At 40.9% G+C, this 20,289-nt stretch overlaps 1 protein-coding gene across 3 annotated transcripts in view; it reads left to right on the plus strand.

Annotated features, from left to right (window-relative positions):
- The window catches only part of LOC106972846 (S-adenosyl-L-methionine-dependent tRNA 4-demethylwyosine synthase TYW1), a 210,947-nt gene that overhangs the window by 30,774 nt on the left and 159,884 nt on the right, over positions 1-20,289 (plus strand). For all 3 annotated transcript variants that reach the window (XM_053213791.1, XM_053213792.1, XM_027041851.2), the window contains 2 exons: positions 3,379-3,496; positions 9,205-9,257. In XM_053213791.1, the coding sequence (XP_053069766.1) occupies positions 3,379-3,496; positions 9,205-9,257 (171 nt within the window). The remainder of the gene's footprint in view (positions 1-3,378; positions 3,497-9,204; positions 9,258-20,289) is intronic.

The raw sequence follows: 20,289 nt of genomic DNA on the forward strand, positions 1-20,289 counted from the left end.
AGCTTGGGGATTCTGTTTTCTGCATGACTTGATAAGGAAGGGAATCACCTGATGGATCAATGAAATAAACAGATTGAAACAATCAGAAGGACTTTTTCCCAGCAGAAATGCTTTGGTAATGAAAAGCTTGTTTGTGGCAAAACACCTGTTTGGCACTTACCCGGCTAGGTGGAATTTTACCTTAAAGTCTTTAACAGATGACTTTTTTTTGCTGTGTCCTGTTTCCCAGGTGATAATTGGGATGGTACTGTGGTTCCTGGGACAATGGTATGAAAATGAATTAGGTAATATTGTATGATATCTTTTTTTTTTTTTAAAGAAAATTGGTACCACTTTTTGCTCCTGTGATTATGTAAGATTAATGTAGTCCTGTTTATTTATAAAGGACTTTTCACTTATTTATAGTCATTTTCCGAAGTGCCTAGGAATGTAGCTTGTAATTGGCTTTCCTTTTTGCGTGCTGGGAAGCAGCAGCTTGGAGAGGATGTTCGTTTTCTTTCAGGGCAGATGTGATGGGTTTGGGAGTTGGGGAGGGATGAGATTACAAGTTGGAGACAGGGAGACCATTTAGTTTGGCTCTTGCAGTTGTCCTGTCCTTAGGAGAAACCAAGGCTGGTGTGCAGAAGCAATGGCATTGTGGATGGAGTGAGCCAGTCTGTGGGAATTAACCTTTAAAACTTGGTTACTCGTTGTCAAATGGGGCACACAGGAGAGGGAGGAATCAAGGTTGACTAGTTGTGGGATCTTCAGTAATTTCTATTACGGCCATATAGCAGCTATATATGTTGTATTCTGGGCAAACAATGAACAGTGTCTGCACCTACAAGATTAGAATTTGGCGCTTTGCACTTCCTTCGGGAATGTTATGAGCCATTGTATTTCTTTTTGGAGATGAAGTTACTGCTGCATATGGAAGATGGGACTAAACTTCCATAGAGACAGAATGGTAAATGTTTGTCCTGAATGCTCAGGATCTCTCATTGTGGCCTCTGAGCTCTTTCCTATATAAATTTTGTATCTTAAATGGTTGAAATGGAGTAGCTACCCTCATATTTTATGATGGATAATTTCTCTAGTGATGGGACATGGATGATGGTCCATGACCGTTCTTTAAGAGTGTTCATTTCATAGGAGTCAGAATTAGTTTTTTTGTGGTGGTGGTGGTGGGGTGTGTGTGTGTGTGTGTGTGTGTGTGTGCGCGTGTGTGTGTGTTTATAACCACAAGAGGGTGTCTCTGGAACTCTGAGCACACTGGTCAGAGGCCAGTGTCACGGGTGGGTCCAGTTTTGGATTTATGTGGCCTTTGGGATAAGCATACATGCTTGGTGATGTTTTGTGGTGACAGGCTTTTGAGAGCAATTCTTGCATGATTAGTAGGGAGTTCTAGTAACTTGCTGTGGAATTACCTCAGAGACATTTAAACGCTGTCAAGTTCAAGGTCAGTTCATCTTGCTCTGCCACAGACTTCCTTTTTAAGTTGACATCTTTTTAGGTCTGAAATAGACTTAAAAAAAAAGAAGCCAAAGGATACTTTTGTTTTTAAATATTTTAAAAGAACAACTGAAACTTTAAAATTTTTTAAAGAAAATGCCTAGGAATAAACGGATCACTTTTATGGTAGATGAGAATAATTTGTTGATGTTTGTAAATTTTTTCAGTTCTGTGTGGAAATGTATAGTTGAAAACTATATTAACAGAAGCAAAATTGTTCATTAGCTTTGCATTTTGATTATATTTAGTAATTAGGAATGCTGACTTTAGGACAGATAGGACTAACTGGATTTATGTTTCTCATCATGATACCTCTGAGTCTCTAAAGTAGTTTTTCACTGACTTCCAATTTTGGAGTAAATCCCTGACGTAACAGAGAAGGTAGAGAAGTTAACTCCAAATTTCATTGGTTTACCTGTTTCTTTTTAAAAAATTTTAAATCTGTTTTACATTTTTTGTTTAGAGAACTTTGAACATTCACAAAAGTAGAATGATCTAGTGAATCCCTGTCACTTGTTGTCCAGCTTCAAACAAGGACCGTCCTCCCGTCTGTATTAGTTGGATGCAGATTTCAGACATCCAGGGATCTGTGAGGTGTTCTCACTACTGATTCTCTAGGGGCGGGGCACTGCAAACGGACAGGCACTGAAGGTGGTCTAGGGCTTGGTGGTGGGGCCGCTGCCAAGGTGAGTTATTTTGAATTTCTGCAGCTCTTACTAAGATCTGGCAAATGTAGTATAGCACAGACTTTGTGTGTTGCCCTGAAATTATTGATTAGCATTCTACCATCTTACAAAAAGACATTCAGATAACTTTAAAATATATGTACATAGAGTAAGATTTAAAAATAGAGGAAGAAGGCTGAGGCGCCTGGGTGGCTCAGTCGGTTAAGCATCCGACTTCAGCTCAGGTCATGATCTCATGGTTCGTGGGTTCAAGCCCCACGTCAGGGTCTGTGCTGACAGCTCAGAGCCTGGAGCCTGCTTCAGATTCTGTGTCTCCCTCTCTCGCTGCCCCTCCCCTGCTTGCTTTCTGTCTGTCTGTCTCTCTCTCTCAAAAATAAATAAACATTAAAAATTTTTTTTTAAATAGAGGAAGAAATCAGTGTAAAGGGTGAAGATCATCATGTACTATGAAGCCACTTACAGAGAATTCGAGACAAACATGATTTGAGACTTTACACAGCCATCAGCGTACTGCTGAATTTTCTAGGGCCCAAAGTCAAAAGGAAACACAATCAGCCTTATATTATCCTTCAGATTTCTTTCTGTCACTGAAGACACATTTTCCCCACAGGATTATCTAGAAGGAGTCATTGTTGGGATGGCAGGTAGAGGAGTAATTTGGTCTCCAAACAAATGGCTGTCTGAGCAGCTCAGAGCACTATTTTGACTTGTTTTGGGGGTTTTGCAGATACATAACCAGCAGTATTCTATTTTATTGAACTCCTGTTACATATCAGGCATTGTACCTGGTGATTTATTTCATTTAATTGTAATGTTCCTGCTCTCTAGCTATTACTTTCCTTGTTTTTCAGGTGAGGAAATTGAAATTCAGAGAAATAACTTGATGAATTTCGGCAGCTGTCGGTACTCAGATTGCTAAAAATAATTGACATGTAGATAAGTGGATTGTTGATTTACATTTTGCGGGTGTATGTGTTTGAGTATGTAGTTCCTTTTTTTGGAAAGCAAAAAGAAAAGAGAAAAGACTGGCAGGCCTTCTGCTCACTGTCTGACTGGGAGTGCGGTCACTTTGGAGGAGACTGGCTCGTGTGGGCCATGGTTCGCGACGCACCTTCTTACCCATGCCATGTGTCCGTGAGTGTTGTGCTGTTCTCCTCGCTCACTGCCAGCTCTGAATTTTGTTCTTTTAATTTCAATACAGAGAGAGAAGGAGCACCAGGAGGAGAAAAGCACTCTGGTCAGGAACGCCGTGAAGGGTGAAGCCAGTGAAAGAAGGGCCATGATAACCCCTGCTCTCCGAGAAGCCCTTACTAAACAAGGTGAGGACCGTCAGGAGGCGCTGTCACTGGACCGCCCTCCCAAGCGCTCTCATTTAATACCCCAGTGAGGAGCGTGAAATAGGGAGGGAGGGAAGAAGGCCCAGTGGCCCTGTCACTGTGGCGGCCGGAGCTGTCGAGGCAGCCCCCTCTCGTTCCTGCAGAAGGATCCCCTTGTGCGCTGGCTGCGGGCCAGCACATTTCCCCTGTGCTTGGTTTCCTGGGATCATCAGCGTGGCTCTGGCACAGAGACGGAAAATGCCATCACAGATCGTCGTTTGTTAAGGGAAAATTATTAAATGCAGAAAAGAAGCTTCTATCGATATTAGGCTGGGTCAATTAGAAATGTTTTACGTAGAAGTGTATTTGGGTTTTTGTGGTCCTAACTCATCAAGGAGGCCTTACTTGAGAACAAATAATACTGATTTCCTGTAGAAGATGAGTGGTCAGTTGGGAGTCAGTGGACTGACTTCCTTCCCTCACTCCATCTTTCTGTGTTTATTGAGACCCTTTTGTGTGATAGTCCTGGCCATGCAGAGAAACTTAAGATGCAGTATCTTCTTCAAGGAGCCACCAGCCTATTAGAGGAGACAGACAAGAATATTCAGATCATACATATATTTATGTATATAATATATATATGTGTAGTCTGCCTTTTAATAAGGGTATTCAGACAATTTAAACTGATTTCATGATAGGTTTACATTTCTCATGTAGCCATTTGTTTTCTGCTTGTCTCGTGCTTTGATTTCCTTTTTCCAGTTTCTGCCTCCTTTAGAGTAAGTTGTTTTTTAAATTTTTTTTTAATGTTTATTTTTGAGAGAGAGAGAGAGACAGAGACAGAGACAGAGTACTAGTGGGGGAGGGGCAGAGAGAGAGGGAGACACAGAATCCGAAGCAGGCTCCAGGCTCCGAGCTGTCAGCACAGAGCCCGATGTGGGGCTCAAACCCACGGACCATGAGATCATGACCTGAGCCAAAGTCAGATGCTTAACTGACTGAGCCACCCAGGTGCCCCTAGATTATGTTTTTATGATTCTGTTTTACCTCCTCGTTGGCTTGTTAGTTATAGCACTGTATTGGTATTTAGTGATGGTTCGAGGTGTTACACATACCTCTTGATCATATCACAGTGTATCTTTGAGTGATTAAGATGCCACTTCATGTCCAGTGGAAGAAGCTGCAGTAACACACTTGTGTTTTCCTCTTGTCAACCTCCATGCGATCATTATCATACATTTTACTTCTATGTATCTTAGAGGCCTACGCTACATTTTTATTATTTTAGTTTAAGTAGTCAATTATCTGTTAATTTTGACTTAATTAGATGTAATTAGAAACAATCTTACATACTGACTCGTATAGGTACCACTTAAAAAAAATTTTTTTTGGGGGGTTGCCTGGGTGGCTCAGTAGCCCTGACTTGGGCTCAGGTCATGGTCTCCTGGTTTGTGAGTTCAAGCCCCGCATCGGGCTCTGTGCTGACAACTCAGAGCCTGGAGCCTGCTTCGGATTCTGTGTCTCCCTCTCTCTCTGCCCCTCCCCTGCTCACGCTCTGTCTCTCTCTCTCTCTCTCTCTCTCAAAAATAAATAAACAAACAAACCAAAAATATAAATAAAAAAATAAAAAATTTTAAAGTGTTTATTTTTGAGAGAGAGAGAGAGACAGAGCATGAGAAGGGGATGGTCAGAGTGGGGGGGGGAGACACAGAATCCGAAGCAGGCTCCAGGCTCTGACCTGTCAGCATGGAGCCCAACGTGGGGCTTGAACTCATGAGCCATGAGATCATTGACGTGACTGAAGTCAGAGGCCGACTGAGCCATCCAGGTACCCCTGTAGATACCACTTTTGTTGGTGTTTTTCTTCCTTTGTGTAGATGTGTGTTCTCTCTGACAGCCTTTTCCTTCTGCCTGAAGGGCTTCATTTAGCGTTTTGCGTTGTGTGGGTGTGTTGGTGCTGAATTATTTCAGTTTTTGTGTATCTGAAAAAGACTTTATTTTGCCCTCATCTTTGAAGGATATTATTTGATGGATGTGGAATCATAGGTTGATGACTTTTTTTCTTATGGCGCTTTGAAGGTGTTCCACTTTGCTCCCATTGCTTCTGTTGAGACCTGTGTTGTCATCTGTTGTTTGTTCCTTTGAAAGTAATGTTTTTAGCCCCTGGCACTCTGAAGATTTTCTATTTTCTCTTAATTGCGGATTTTGAGCAATTTAATGATAATGTGTTTCAACGTAGTTTTCTTCATGTTGCTTTTACTTGGGATTTGTTGAGCTTCCTGGTTCTGTGGATTTATAGTTTTAATCAAATTTGGACAGATTTTGGCCATTATTTCTTCAGGTATTTTTTCTGTCACTCCCTCTCTCTTCTCTTCCTTGGGGACTTCAATTACATGAGTTTGACCTACAGCTCACTGATACTATTTTCATTATTTTTTAAAATTCTTTGTTCGGGGCACCTGGGTGGCTCAGTTGGTTGAACGTCTGCCTTCAGCTTGGGTCATGATTCGCCGTTTCTGGGTTCAGGCCCTGTGTCAGGCTCTGGGCTGACAGCTTGGTGCCTGGAGCCCGCTTTGGATTCTGTGTCTCCCTCTCTCTCTGCCCCTCCCCTGCTCACACTCTGTCTCTCAAAAATAAATAAATGTTAAAGACAATTTAAAAAACATTCTTTTTTCTGTTCTACTTTTCATTTTAGGATAGCTTCTATTGCTATGTCTTCAGGTATAATTTAGTAATCTTCTCTAATGTCTAATCTTCCATTAATTCTATCCAGTGTTTTTTTCAGCTTTGACATTACAGTTTTCATCTCTAGAAATTCAGTGTTGGCCTTTTTATATTCTCCATGTCTCTACTTAACTTTTTGAGCCCACGAATTACAGTTAGACAACTGTTTTAATGTAATTCTAACATCTGTGTCATTTCTGGGTCAGTTTGGTTGCTGGATTATTTTTTCATTGGTCATGTTGCATGCTTGGTTAATCTTTGATTGGATGCCAGGTCTAATTTTACCTTATTGGGTGCTAGATATTTTTGTGTTCCTATAAAACATTCTTGAGCTTTGTTCTAGGATGAAGAGCAGTTACTTGGAAACAAGGTTGAGCCTTTTAATCTGGCTTTTATGACTTGTTAAGTGAGACCAGAGCTGACTCAGAATATGGCTAATTACTTATGACTATCGGGGCAAAACACTTCTGTGTACTCTGCCTTGTGAATCTTAAGCTTCTGACTGGTGTGAATAGACACAGTTCCCAGCTGGCTGTGAGCACCAGGCGCACCTCCAGTCCTTTAAGATGGTTCTTTCCCATTCTTGGTTAGCTTTTCTCTCACATATGCATGAAGCATTACTCAGGCAGAATTTCTAGGAATCCTCTACAGATTCATGAGTTTAATCTCTGTGTAGCTTTTGACTCTCTGGTACTCAGCTCTGCAAACTCTAGCCGTGTGGGCTCCCCAACTCTTGCTTCCACGTCCTCAACTCCGAGAAAATACCCAGCGTGTGTGCGTTGCCTCTCCCTGCCGCACAGCCTGGAAACTTTGAGGGCAGTAAGCTCTGGGCATGGCAGGGCTCGCCTCCTATGTTTTCCATCTTCTCTGGGATTATTGTCCCTTGTTGCCTGGTGTTTCATGTCTTGGAAACTGTTCATATATTTTGTCCATTTTTGGCGTTTCAGGTGGGAGAGTAAATCCTCCGTGACTTTATCTTGGTTAGAATTGTGCAGTGTGATTTCTAGCAGCTGCGTACCATTGGTTTATCTTGGCGTTGTGGTCTGTCCATCTTGTACTCGGCAGTTTTTCTCATACCTACCTCAAGGCAAAATTTTATAAAACCCTATGTATCTTGGAAGAGAAGGATGTAAAGACACTAATAGACTGTAGGAATCCAAAAGAAGAACTGGAATTTTCTGTAGGAATCTCTTAAATGCTTATTCTGCATCTGAGATTAGCTGTCCAGTTGCACTCTGTTCTGTCTTCATATAGATAAGCGGTGTTTTGTTTATTTACATGCAAGATATTTACATAAATGTGGAAGTGGGTAAAAGACAAAGCCCAGTAGAGACTTACAATCCAAATTGACATTGTTCCATTAATCATCACACTCTGAATATGGATATTTAACCAGCCACGGATCCACTTCTGCCGTCATCCAGACTATATTTCTCCATTTGCCTCATTTGTCTGCAAGTCAAGAGTCTTTTTATACAAGAGACTCATGATAATTGTGGCTTATTACTTGAAGCCTTGTGAGAAACTTCATTAAGTGCTTTCTGAAATCAGAATGTTCTACTTGTTTGCTCTACTAGTTTATTAAAAAAGGAAATGTGATTACTTCGGCATGGCTTTTCCATGCTTCTCATATCTTCTGTAGCTCATGAATTTTAAATGCTAGGTTGTGGGACTGGTCCTGAGAATTCACGTTGGGTTATGGTTCCTGGAATTTTGTTTTTCCTCTTCTTGGGGCAGTATTTCTTTATTTTTATTTCTTTCTTTCTTTATTAAAAATTTTTTTTAAATGTTTATTTTTGAGAGAGAGACACACACAGAGAGAGAGAGACAGAGAGAGAGACAGAGCATGACTGGGGGAGGAACAGAGAGAGAGGGACACACAGAATCCAAAGCAGGCTCCAGGCTCTGAGCTGTCGGCACAGAGCCCAACGTGGGGCTCGAACTCATGAACTGAGAGATCACAACCCTACCAAAGTTGGACGCTCAGCCGAGTGAGCCACCCAGATGCCCCAGTATTTATTTTAATATCCTTTTGCCCATCTGATTCTTATCTTTTTTCAAAGATTACCGACGAGAGTTCCCCAGTTGTTTGTTTGAAGTATATCGTTACTTGCTTTTGCTTTATGGCCCAGCATTTGGTTTATTTTTACAGAATTTCCTTGGGTCCTTGAAAAACAGGTGAATTCTGTAGTTGTTGAGGGCAATACCATGTGTTCTCAATCACATTTACAGTATGGATTAGATCATACTGCATTTCCATCTGTGGAATCTGTTAGATACTGAAAGATGTTAAAATCTTTCCCTATGATTTTGGATTAGCCTATTTTTATGTATTCTGAGTCTATGTTATTAGATACATAAACATTTAAAAACACTTTTTTTTTAAGTTTATTTTTGAAGGAGAGAGAGACAGAGCGTGAGAGGGGAGGGGCACAGAGAGAGGGAGACAGAATCCAAAGCAAGCTCCAGGCTCTGAGCTGTCAGCACAGAGCCCGATGCGGGGCTCCGAACCTGTAAACCACGAGATCATGACCTGAGCTGAAGTCAGAGGCTTAACCAACTGAGCCACCCAGGCGCCCCTAGATACATAAACATTTTAAGTTGTTTTATCATCCTGGTGATTTCAACTGTTAATGTTTTCTGCCATTGGGTTGTTGCCTACCATTATGCAGAAAAGAAGAATGATTTTGTTAGTTTTATAATTGCCATTTTTTTAAAGTTTATTATTTATTTTGAGAGTGAGTGCATGTGCACACATGTGAGTGAGGGAGGGGCAGAGAGGTGGGGAGAGAAAATCCCACACAGCCTCTGCACTGTCAGCACAGAGCCGGATGTGGGGCTTGATCCCACACACCTTGAGATCATGTCCTGAGCTGAGATCAAGAGTTGGATGCTTAATCGACAGAGCCACCCAGGTGCCTTTTAATCACCTTTTAATATGAGGCTTTGAATCAGTTCAATTTTGTGTTCCTTGTTTTTCTGTTCAGGTTATCAGTTGATTGGGAGCCATTCTGGGGTGAAGCTTTGCAGATGGACAAAGGTATTTGTTTTTATTTAAATATTATTTCTGTTTTATGCAACTTTTCTATGGCTGTTCTATGTAGCCAATGAATTTTACCATTTTAAAGGTATAATTTACATTTAATGTAATGATTTTGACTGAATTTGTTAAATGACTTCAACCTGTATAGATGGATATAAAAAACCCTTATTCACCACCTAAATTAAGATATATATAGGCCATTTTTCTCCTCCGGATAAGTTCACTTGTATTTATTTCTAGCCAGTAGTCCCTCCCCATCAGCCAGGACATAGTTGTTCTAGTTGCTGTCACTGGTTTTAGTTTTGCTTGTTCTAGAATTTCATATGAATGGAATCATAATGTGTATTTTTCTGCAGGTGGATTTTTAAACTCAACATAATATTTCTCAGATTCCTCTATGTTGTAGTAAATTTCAGTAGTTTTATTCATTTTTATTGCTGAGTACTATTCAACACAATGAACATACCACAGGTTTGAATCTGTTGATAGACACTGGGTTGCTTTCAGGTTTTGGCTATTCCAAGTAAAACTTCTGTGAACATTCTTATGTAGCACTTTGTTATGAACGTATGTGTCAGTTTCCTTTGGGTATATCCCTAGGAGTGGAATTGCTAGGTCACAATGTAGGTATGAAACTCCCAGTCTGTTTTCAGTGTGGCCGTATTATTTTATACTTGGATTGGCAATTTATGAAAGTTCCAGGTGGAACATTTTCTCACTATTCTGTGGTATTGAAAATCTTTTTTAATTTAGCCATTCTGATGTGTGTGCAGTGGTATCAGTGTGGTGTTTTTTTTGTGTGTGTGAGTTTATTTTATTTTATTTTATTTTATTTTTTTAATATATGAAATTTATTGTCAAATTGGTTTCCATACAGTACCCAGTGCTCATCCCAAAAGGTGCCCTCCTCAATACCCATCACCCACCTTCCCCTCCCTCCCACCCCCCATCAACCCTCAGTTTGTTCTCAGTTTTTAAGAGTCTCTTATGCTTTGGCTCTCTCCCACTCTAACCTCTTTTTTTTTTTTTTTTTTTTCCTTCCCCACCCCCATGGGTTTCTGTTAAGTTTCTCAGGATCTATATAAGAGTGAAAACATATGGTATCTCTCTTTCTCTGTATGACTTATTTCACTTAGCATCACACTCTCCAGTTCCATCCACGTTGCTACAAAAAGCCATATTTCATTCTTTCTCATTGCCACGTAGTACTCCATTTTGTATATAAATCACAATTTCTTTATCCATTCATCAGTTGATGGACATTTAGGCTCTTTCCATCATTTGGCTATTGTTGAGAGTGCTGCTACAAACATTGGGGTACAAGTGCCCCTATGCATCAGTACTCCTGTATCCCTTGGGTAAATTCCTAGCAGTGCTATTGCTGGGTCATAGGGTAGGTCTAGTTTTAGTTTTCTGAGGAACCTCCACACTGTTTTCCAGAGTGGCTGCACCAGTTTGCATTCCCACCAACAGTGCAAGAGGGTTCCCGTTTCTCCACATCCTCTCCAGCATCTATAGTCTCCTGATTTGTTCATTTTGGCCACTCTGACTGGCGTGAGGTGATATCTGAGTGTAGTTTTGATTTCTATTTCCCTGATAAGAAGCGATGTTGAGCATCTTTTCATGTGCCTGTTGGCCATCCGGATGTCTTCTTTAGAGAAGTGTTTATTCATGTTTTCTGCCCATTTCTTCACTGGGTTATTTGTTTTTAGGGATCATTGTGGTTTTAATTTGCATTTTGCTGACGACTACTGATGATGAGGCATGACTTTTCATGTGCCTGTTGGCTGTTCATATGTGTGAAGTGTCTGTTCACATCTTTTGCCCAAATTAGGTTATTTGACTTTATGTTGTTGATTTGTTGGTGTTCTTCATATATTGTGGAAATGAGTCTTTTGCCCAATATTCATTGTGAATATTTTCTTCTAATCTGTGGCTTCCTTTTTTCATTTCCCTAATGGTATCTTTTAAAGTTTTAAGTTTGGATAAGTCCAATTTATCTTTTTTTCCCCTCTTTTTAATGGTTAGCATTCTTTGTATATTAAGAAATCTTTGCCAACTTCAGGGTCACTGTTTTTTATGAAAGCTTCATACATAGTTTTAACTTTTATGTTTAGGTCTTTGACTTCATCGTGATCTGATTTTTATGAATGGCATGAGGTAAAGGTCAAGATTCATTCCTCTCCTGTTCCCCATGTGGATATTCAGGTGTTTCAGTACCATTTGTTGAAGACTTTCCCTTTACCATTGAATTACTTTAGGCCTTTGTAGAATATCAGTCATGTGTCTACGGGTAGGCCTATTTCTGGACTCCTTATTCTGTTCCATTGATCTGTTTGTTTATCCTCATGCCAATACCACATTGTCTTGATAATTGTAGCTTTGTAATAAGTCTGAAATTAGGCAGTATAAGTTCTCTTTGTTTGTTTGTGTATTTTTTTATTTATTTCCAAGAGAGTTTCCACTCTTTTGGGTCCTTTGCATTTCCATATAAATTTTAGAATCAGCCTGTGAGTTTCTATTTTATGTTTGTTCTGGTTCCTTAGATTCTGAATTTGTCCATTTGGCATTAATTCATCACAGGGCCAGTTATATTAACTATTTTCTTATTTTGTATTTTTTTTTAAGTTTTTTAAGTTTATTTATTTATTTGAGAGAGATGGAGACCCTGTGAGTGGGGAAGGGGCAGAGAGAGAGGGAGAGAGAGAATCCCAAGCAGGTTCTGAACGGTCAGCACAGAGCCAAATGCGGGGCTCGAACTCAGGAAACTGTGAGAGATCAGGACCTGAGCTGAAACCAAGAGCTGGACGCTTAACCAACCGAGCCACCCAGGTGCCTCATTTTGTAGTCTTGATGCTCTGACTTTTGAGGGCCTTACAGACCTGGGGAGAAACTGTCCCTCCCAGGGCTAGCTAATTCCTAAAGACAATAATAGCTTGCCTTGAGTTTGCCAACCAACCAATCCTGAATCTGTAGCCTTCAGTTACCTCCTTATCTCACTCACACACCATGCCAATATCTTCCCCACTCTGTATTATCCCAGGGCCAGGTACTGGACAACTAGTGACAGTGCTATAGCCTGAATTATTCAGACAAACCAATGCTGCATTGTTTACCCTGTCTTGCCTGCCTTTCCCAAGGGATCCCCAGTAAAAGCTCTGGCCTAGGCTTTCCCCTCTCTCCTTGCTCTGTCTCCTGAACAAACCTGCTAGTCCTCTGTTACCCTGTGTGGTGGGGGTGCCCTCTTGTCTTGGGAAATGTAAGCAAGATATTCTTTCACTGGCATTGGCCTCTCCAGGTTGGTACTCACTTCCATAAGTTAAAATCCCATGGGAACAAATAAGATGGCATTTTAAAATAGCTTTTTTGAGATATAATTTACCTATTATATAACTCCTACACTTTAAAGTGTACAGTTGAGTGGGTTTTAGTATATTCACAGGGCTTTGCAGCCATTATCACAATCTAATTTTAGAACATTTTTGTCCCCTCTGAAAGATGTCATGCACCCACTAACAGTCCACCTTCATTCACACTTCTCCTCCCACCCCTGAAGCATCATTAATCTACTTATTATCTCTGTGAATTCCCCTAACCTGGACGTTCGTGCATGATGTGACCTTTTGTGTTGGCTTCTCTCATTTAGCATAATGTTTTCAAGGCACATCCGTGTGATAATACAGATCAATATTCCATTCCTTTTTATGGCCAGTAGTATTCCATGTGTAGATATATCCCATTTGTTGTTGTCGTCCATCATTTGATGGACATTTGGTTTGCTTCCCCTTTTTGGTTATTACGAATTACGCTCCTACGGACATTATTATATGTACAGGTTTTCTTGTGGACGTGTTTTTATGTGCTTTGGTTATAGGCCTACAAGTGGAATTTGTGGGTCATGGTAATTATGTTTAAATCATTTGAGGGACTGCAAAACTGAGCGTATTTTCTGTTTCCACCTGCAGTGTACAAGGGTTCCAGTTCCTCCACAACCTGCTAATGTTTGTTGTTGTCTGTCTTTTGCATTATAGCCATCCTAGTGGGTGTGAGATTGTTACCCTATAGTGATTTTGATTTGCATTTGCATTTCCATTAATGGGAAACATTGTTGACTATGTTTACTTCTTGGCCTTTGGTGAATCTTTGGATAAATGTCTGTTCAAATTCGTTGCAATTTTAACATTGGGTTAACAGCGCTTGTAAGAGCTGTTTATATATACTGGATACTAGTTCTTTATCACGTGGATGGTGTGACTCTCCTGCCACTGTTTGTGGCTGTGTCACCAGGAGCTGAGTCTCTGCAGGCCTGTAGCAACTTGGCTCCCGAAGTCGCAGTGGCTCCATTGCTGTCTTCCTGGCCTTTTTCCAGCCTGTCCTACCCCCATAACGAGTGTTCCCCACAAAGAGCCACTCTTGTTGAGGTTTTGGTTAGCTTGGACCTGACCGTTCTAAATAGACCAGGCTTTCTTCTCCAGGAATGCTTGACTTTTTTTATATTCTTTATATATATTTTATATTTTTATTTTATATTTATTTTTATTTTATATTCATATATATTTTATATTTTTTATATATATCATGACTCCTGCCTCTTCTAGAACCAGCCTTTAACGGTGTGCTCTCTTGTTCTTGGCAAGGAAGCATGCTTCTGGCTTCATCTTTCTCTTGGAATGCCCCTGCCCTCACTGCCATAATCCACAGTTGACCTCTGCTTGGTGCCTCAGTGCCTTGCTGGCCTTCCCTAAGAGGGAGGCTGCTTCTGCAGCCCCCGTTGTTTTCGGAGTATCCTGTCCGCTCACTATTTCCCTGAGCATGCTTTCAGTGCCATCGGCCCCCTAGGCCTTTTGCTGTTGTTGATTAGTATTTGAGAAACTCTTACTTTTTTCACCACTATTTTTCTGCCTTCACCCTTTGGGGCATGAACATGCTGATGATACTTCTGGCACCTTAGTCACTCAACATACTGTTGTGCTCAACTTTTATTTATTTATTTTTTTAACCCTTTTAACATCCAGTATTTGTCTCTTCTAATCCAGTGATTTTCAGTAATGTCAGACTCAATGCCTTCTGCTTATAACCAGCATTTTACAACAGCTAGATTCAGTTTATGGATTTACAAATATAGTTTCACATGCGTAATTTAGAAAGTTAGTGTTCTGCTCTAGTTGTAATGTAAGGAGAGACAAGAGGAAGTACTTTGTATTAAAATGGTTTGTATTTCTGTATAAAATGCTCTGGCACTATGCCATTCGAAGGCACTGTGGGACAGGCACTGCTTGCACCTGCTTATGATGGACGACTTTGCAGTTAAGAGAGACAAACAGATTAGAAGTTATTCTGTACAAGAAGTAAAAACAAGCCAGACTTATGTAGTTATAATAACGGCAAGAGGGCAGTAACCCTAACTGAAGTAAGGCTAACAGGCCAAGCAATTACACATTATCAAATTGGAAAAATGAGAAAGTAGGATGTGCTCGCAAATGGGTGGTGTTTCGCTTATAACCGTTGACTCAGAAAAATCTTTTATGTTGCAACTTGGGAGGAGTAGAGATGGATTGTCATAGAAAATACTTGTCTTCTGCCTTGAAATTCCACATCTTGTTGAGATCCACATTCTGTCTTTCATTTGTAACGAAACCTTGGAGGCCATACCTTTAAGTGACAATAGGACCAGAGGATGGACTGGAGAGGCAGAAATGGTAGTGCGAGTGGCCAACAGGTGTGGTAGACCTCTGGTGACAGTTTCTGAGTAAGATTTTGAAACGGCAGGCAATCCCCCCAAAACAAGTTCAGTTTCAAATAATTATTGCAAGATAGATACCTTGTCCTTATGTTATAAAAATTAACAGTATAACGACTGTAATAATTTTATTATTTTTTTTCTTATTTTTACTTTTTGAGAGAGAAGAGAGAGAGCACATGCGCGCGTGAGTAGGGGGAGGGGCAGAGGGAGAGAGAGAGGGAGAGAATCTTAAGCAGACTCCACGCTCAGCACGGAGCCTGATGTGGGGCTCAATCTAATGATCCCTTGATCCCCCAACTGGGATCATGACTCGAGCTGAAATCAAGAGTTGGACGCTTAACCAGCTGAGTTACCCAGGTGCCCCAGAATGACTAATAATTTTAAAACAACTTTGATTAGTGAGAATCTTGCATTTCATATGTCTGTTAATTGAATATCTGCTTCTAAGTCTACCAAAAGCATCTTGAATCTCCCCTGTAATGTATTTGTAGGTGGTACCTACAAGTACAACACAGATACAGGTATTTGCTCATGACTTAAAATACTAGAAAACAGCATTATTTTCATGGTTTTTCAAAATGGTGAAATTTCTTGGAGAAAGTTTTACATAAAAGAAAGTGTTTTCTTTAATTTACATGATAGCTGCATTCCTGGAAAATTTAGTATCTGGTACAATTGTGCAGGAAATACTTTATTAGCAAGAAGAAGTTGGAATCTATGCTCAGATAATTACAATCAGATTTTTCGCAAGTATGGAGGTCTGGTGAATCATTTGAAAGGAAGTGGAGACTTTTTTTTTTCTCATGGGATTTATCCTGAGCATTGCAGGAGATGTGAAACCCTTGGCCTCACCTGCTTATTGCTAGTAGTCAGATTTCCATACCCTCATTGGGTGGTGTCGGTCCCATTGAGAACGCCTGCCCCAATCCATTTTCATTGCCACCTTCCCAAGTTCACGTTGTCCTCTTGAACATTGCAGCTAGTTTTTTTTTTCCCTCTAGTGCCAGCTTCTAGTGAATCCCCAACTCTGTCTCCCCTGTCCAATTTATCTGACATTAGCTTGGTTAATCTCTGAAGTATACTTCTCCTCTAGCTACTCCCTTCCCAGAAGCTTATAGTGGCTCTCCATTACCTCTTACTCAACATGTCAATTTGGATGTGTAATAGGCATCTTGAACTTTAACATGTCAAAAATGGAATTATTGATTTTCTCTCCTAAATCTGTTCCCCTCAGTCTTCGTTCTGTCAATTAATGGCAACTGTATCGTTTGCTCAGGCCAAAAACCTGGGAGTCATTTTTACTCTTCTGGTTTTTTTTCCCCCCTCCCACATCTATTCCATGAGCAAATTTTCTTTTCAGAATATATCCAGAATGTGATTACTTTTCCCCGCTTATACTACCTTCGTCCAAGTCTCTGTCATATATTCCTTACACTATTTCAGAGATGTGAGTGCTTGTTCTGGTTCCACTCTTGTCTGTTCCCCACACAGAAGCCAGATAGATCAGATCCTGTCACTTTTTGCCCAGAACTTCCAGGGGTTCCCATCTCACTCAGAATAAAAGCCCGAGTCCTTATCACGGCCTCCAAGGCCTTGTGTGATCTGGTCTTCCGTGCTTTAGTCCAGCCATGCTAGCCCTCTTGCTGGTCCCTGAATGCACCGAGTCCAGACTCCTCCCAAGCTTTATGGCCTCTGTCTCTTAGATCTCCGCTCAGAGAGTTTCTATCAGAGCGACTTAGGCTGCTTGGAATTTCTCTGTCGCTCTTATTACCATTTACTAGATGGTACCTTTGTTTATTATCTGTCTCCTCCCTTCTCCTCTCGGCCCCTCCCCAACCTGAGAGTCCTTGTTTTTCTTTCCAATACCAAGAATAGAGTCTGGCATGTAATAATTGCTTAGTAAACATTTGTTGGATCAAAGAATTAGTGTGATAGAGGCCTGAACCGAGAAAGAGCCTACTTAGTGTAGTTATGATCCACTTGTTCAACATCGTTTTTCTGCTGTAATCTCCCTACGTTGTGTGCTGCTTCTCTCCCCCGCCGTAATCTCCACCTGACCAAATCCTGCCCATCTGTGTCGGCCAGGAAAACAGAAAGCACCCTGGGTATTTTAGCAAGAACAGATTTAATAAAGTAAATTAACTAAACGTTTACAAAGCTGTTGAAAGGCCCGCGGTAGTGAAGGTCAGAGAGAATTGCTTCTGGCTTTGAGGAAATTGAAAGTGCTGGGCTCACAGGCCTTGAGTGACCTGAGCTGCTGCAGCATTAAGGCGGATGTTTCCCAGGAGCCCACTCTGAAGCCGCTGCAGACTTGATGTTCGCTGTATGCCCTTGTGTCTGCCAGCTGCTGCCAGAGAGGGACCACAGTCTCTCCTTTTAGTCTTCTGAATCTTGTATAAATGCCTCTCATTGGTGGCATTCCTTCAGACAAGGGAGTCTGAGAAGAAGTGTCGTAGGGCGTCTAGCCCCTGCTTAGACAGGTAGGCGTGGGAGCGAGTATTGTACTGTGTACCTCTTTGGATGTTCAGCATCTATATACACCCTCTGCCTGCAGTTACTTTTTCAAACAATAATGTAAACAAAACATTTGCTTCTGCCTAATCTGTTGCAGCCACTACTCATGCAAGGGAGGATGTATGTATTCATTCACTCTGTTCTTTAAAAGGGAGAATGCTCTTTTGAGACCCTGTACCTAGGGATGAAATCATAAGGTCACCTACCACCGACGCATCCCTGTAAGTAATTGGAGAAGAGAAAGATATGTATGCATAGATACAACTGTCCTCACTTGCACCTGTTCCCTGTTGGTATTTATAACTTTCTTCTTCCATTAGGCAGGTCACATGTCCTTTGTGCTCAATGAATGCCTCAATGTGATGGTTCTTTACCAAGTGGGTGATCCAGTCTGTCAGTGAAGAGTTTGGGCCAGTAGTGGGCCCTCCGGCACTCTTGTCTTAAGTTTACTGATGTCCATGAGTCTGAACAGATGCCCCAGAAATCCCCTTGGTTCCTGACAAAATTCTTGTTTCTATGGCATGAGGAGCTCAAAGGAGCCAGCTGATAGTGTTAACAGTTAAAAACTATGGGGGCGCCTGGGTGGCCCAGTCAGTTAAGCGTCTGACTTCGGTTCAGGTCATGATCTTACAGTTTGTGAGTTCAAGCCCTGCATTGGGCTCTGCTGTCTGCACAGAGCCTGCTTCAGATCCTCTGTCTCCCTGTCCCTCCCCTGCTTGTGCACACTCTCTCTCAAAAATAAACGTTAAAAAAACCCAACAACTGTGAAAAGTGTGCTGCTTTCTCTTACTTACAAGCTAACAGCCTAGCAGAGTTGCATAGATGTTGGCAGAGGACACAGAGTTCCTGGGTCAAAGGCAAAGCATAGCAGGCAGTTTGAATGTCATGTTGGTTCCCTTGTCCCCCAAGTGCTAGGAGTTTGATGTGGAAATGGGCCCGAGGGAACTCTGGATGCATGTCAGATTTATGTTATGACTGAGGAACCCAAGTTAAGTCCCCAGTCTTACAAGAAGGTTGCTTGCCAACCTGCCCAACCTTTAGCTGGGAGGGAGACATGGTCTCTGTTATGCTGGACAGAAAACAAATCTGCCTTCTATCCTGAAGGGAGATACTCTAGCTTCCAAGGCTGTTTGCTCTACAGACATTCTTTGAAAGCATGGCCTGGAACTAAAGCTGATCTAAGAGGTGCAGAACCACCATTGAGGGTTGTCCATTAACACAGCTTCCCTGGAATCTGGTGGAAGCATTCTTCCCTTGAGAACCTGTAAACTGGAGTCAGTGTTCAAGGGATGGAAGGCAGCAGTGCTGTGAATGATGTATTGATGGTGATAGTGAGAGGAGACATCCACCTCTTTAGCTCTCTCCAATAGGACTTCTCTGCAGTGATGGGAATCTTCTGGGTCTGCACTATACAGTGCAACATACTAACTGTGTACCTCACACCTAATACTTCATACCTAACTGCGTGCCTGCCTGACCACGAAACTGACACATGCGGCTTTTGAACACTTGAAATGTGGCTGATGTGACTAAGGAAGAATTGAATTATAAGTTTTATTTAATTTTAATTCATTTAAACTTAAATAGCCACACATGGCTAGTAGCTACTGTACTGGATAGTGGAGTTCTAGGCCTTTTGCTCATCTTTCGTAACTGCCTAAGGAAACTTTTCTTGTTTTCCATGATGGGAAGTGACTTTGACTACTGTTGATTCCAAAGCTGTTTTTCTGCATCTCTGAAAGCAGTTATCAGTGTCTTCTTCATATTACAAATGTTATGCTTATGTCTTATTGCCCCATTGAAATGTATGTTCTGATTCATTTTATTTTTATTTTAAAAATTGTTTTAAATGTTTATTTATTTTTGAGGGCGAGAGAGGGTAGGGGTTGGGGGAGGGGCAGAGAGAGAGAGAGAGAGAGAGAGAGTGAGTGTCACAGAAAACAGAAGCAGGCTCCAGGCTCTGAGCTGTCAGCAGAGAGCCTGACCCGGGGCTCAAACCCACAAACCGTGAGATTGTGACCTGAGCTGAAGTTGGACACTTAACCGACTGAGCCACCCTGGTGCCCATGTTCTGATTTATTTTTTAAAAAATCATTTATTATTGTAGAAACACTGTGTGTTGTAGAAAATGAAAATATTTAGAGAAATAAAAATAAAGTGAAACGTATTTCCAACATAGTCTCTGCACTAACACCTTAATACATAAGCTTTCTTTGTATATATATTCATTTTAACCTGAATGGGATCAGACTGTATATACAATGAGATCATACTGTTTTATAACCTGGTTTTTCCTGGCAGTGAATCTCTAGTTTTCAGTAAATCTTTGTCTCATCTAATACCCCGAACATATTCATATTTCCTGAATTAGCCCCCAAATGACCATTATAACTGGTTAATCTTCACATTTCCTCTGTTTTTGTCTGTTGTCACTTTTGTAAACAAGTCTAGTATTTTTTTTTTTTTTTTTAAAGGACACTGACTTCTTTAGGCCAGTTTTGTACAATATCCAACCTTCCAGATTTATCTAGTGTTTTCTTTGTCTTTTTGGGCATATTTCCTTATTCCCAATATTTCTTGTAAAGGAGAAACTGCATTGAAAGGCTTGATTGATATTTAATACTTTTGATTATATACTACAGGTCACGTTGATTGCATTCATTAATACATATCAGTAGACTTGATATCTGGTTGACCTAACATTAATGATGCTAATATTGACCACTGAAACAGGACAATGACAGTCTACTCTCTTTTTTATTGTTATGTTTT

Source organism: Acinonyx jubatus, chromosome E3 (assembly GCF_027475565.1).
Source record: "Acinonyx jubatus isolate Ajub_Pintada_27869175 chromosome E3, VMU_Ajub_asm_v1.0, whole genome shotgun sequence".
Classification (NCBI taxonomy): domain Eukaryota; kingdom Metazoa; phylum Chordata; class Mammalia; order Carnivora; family Felidae; genus Acinonyx; species Acinonyx jubatus.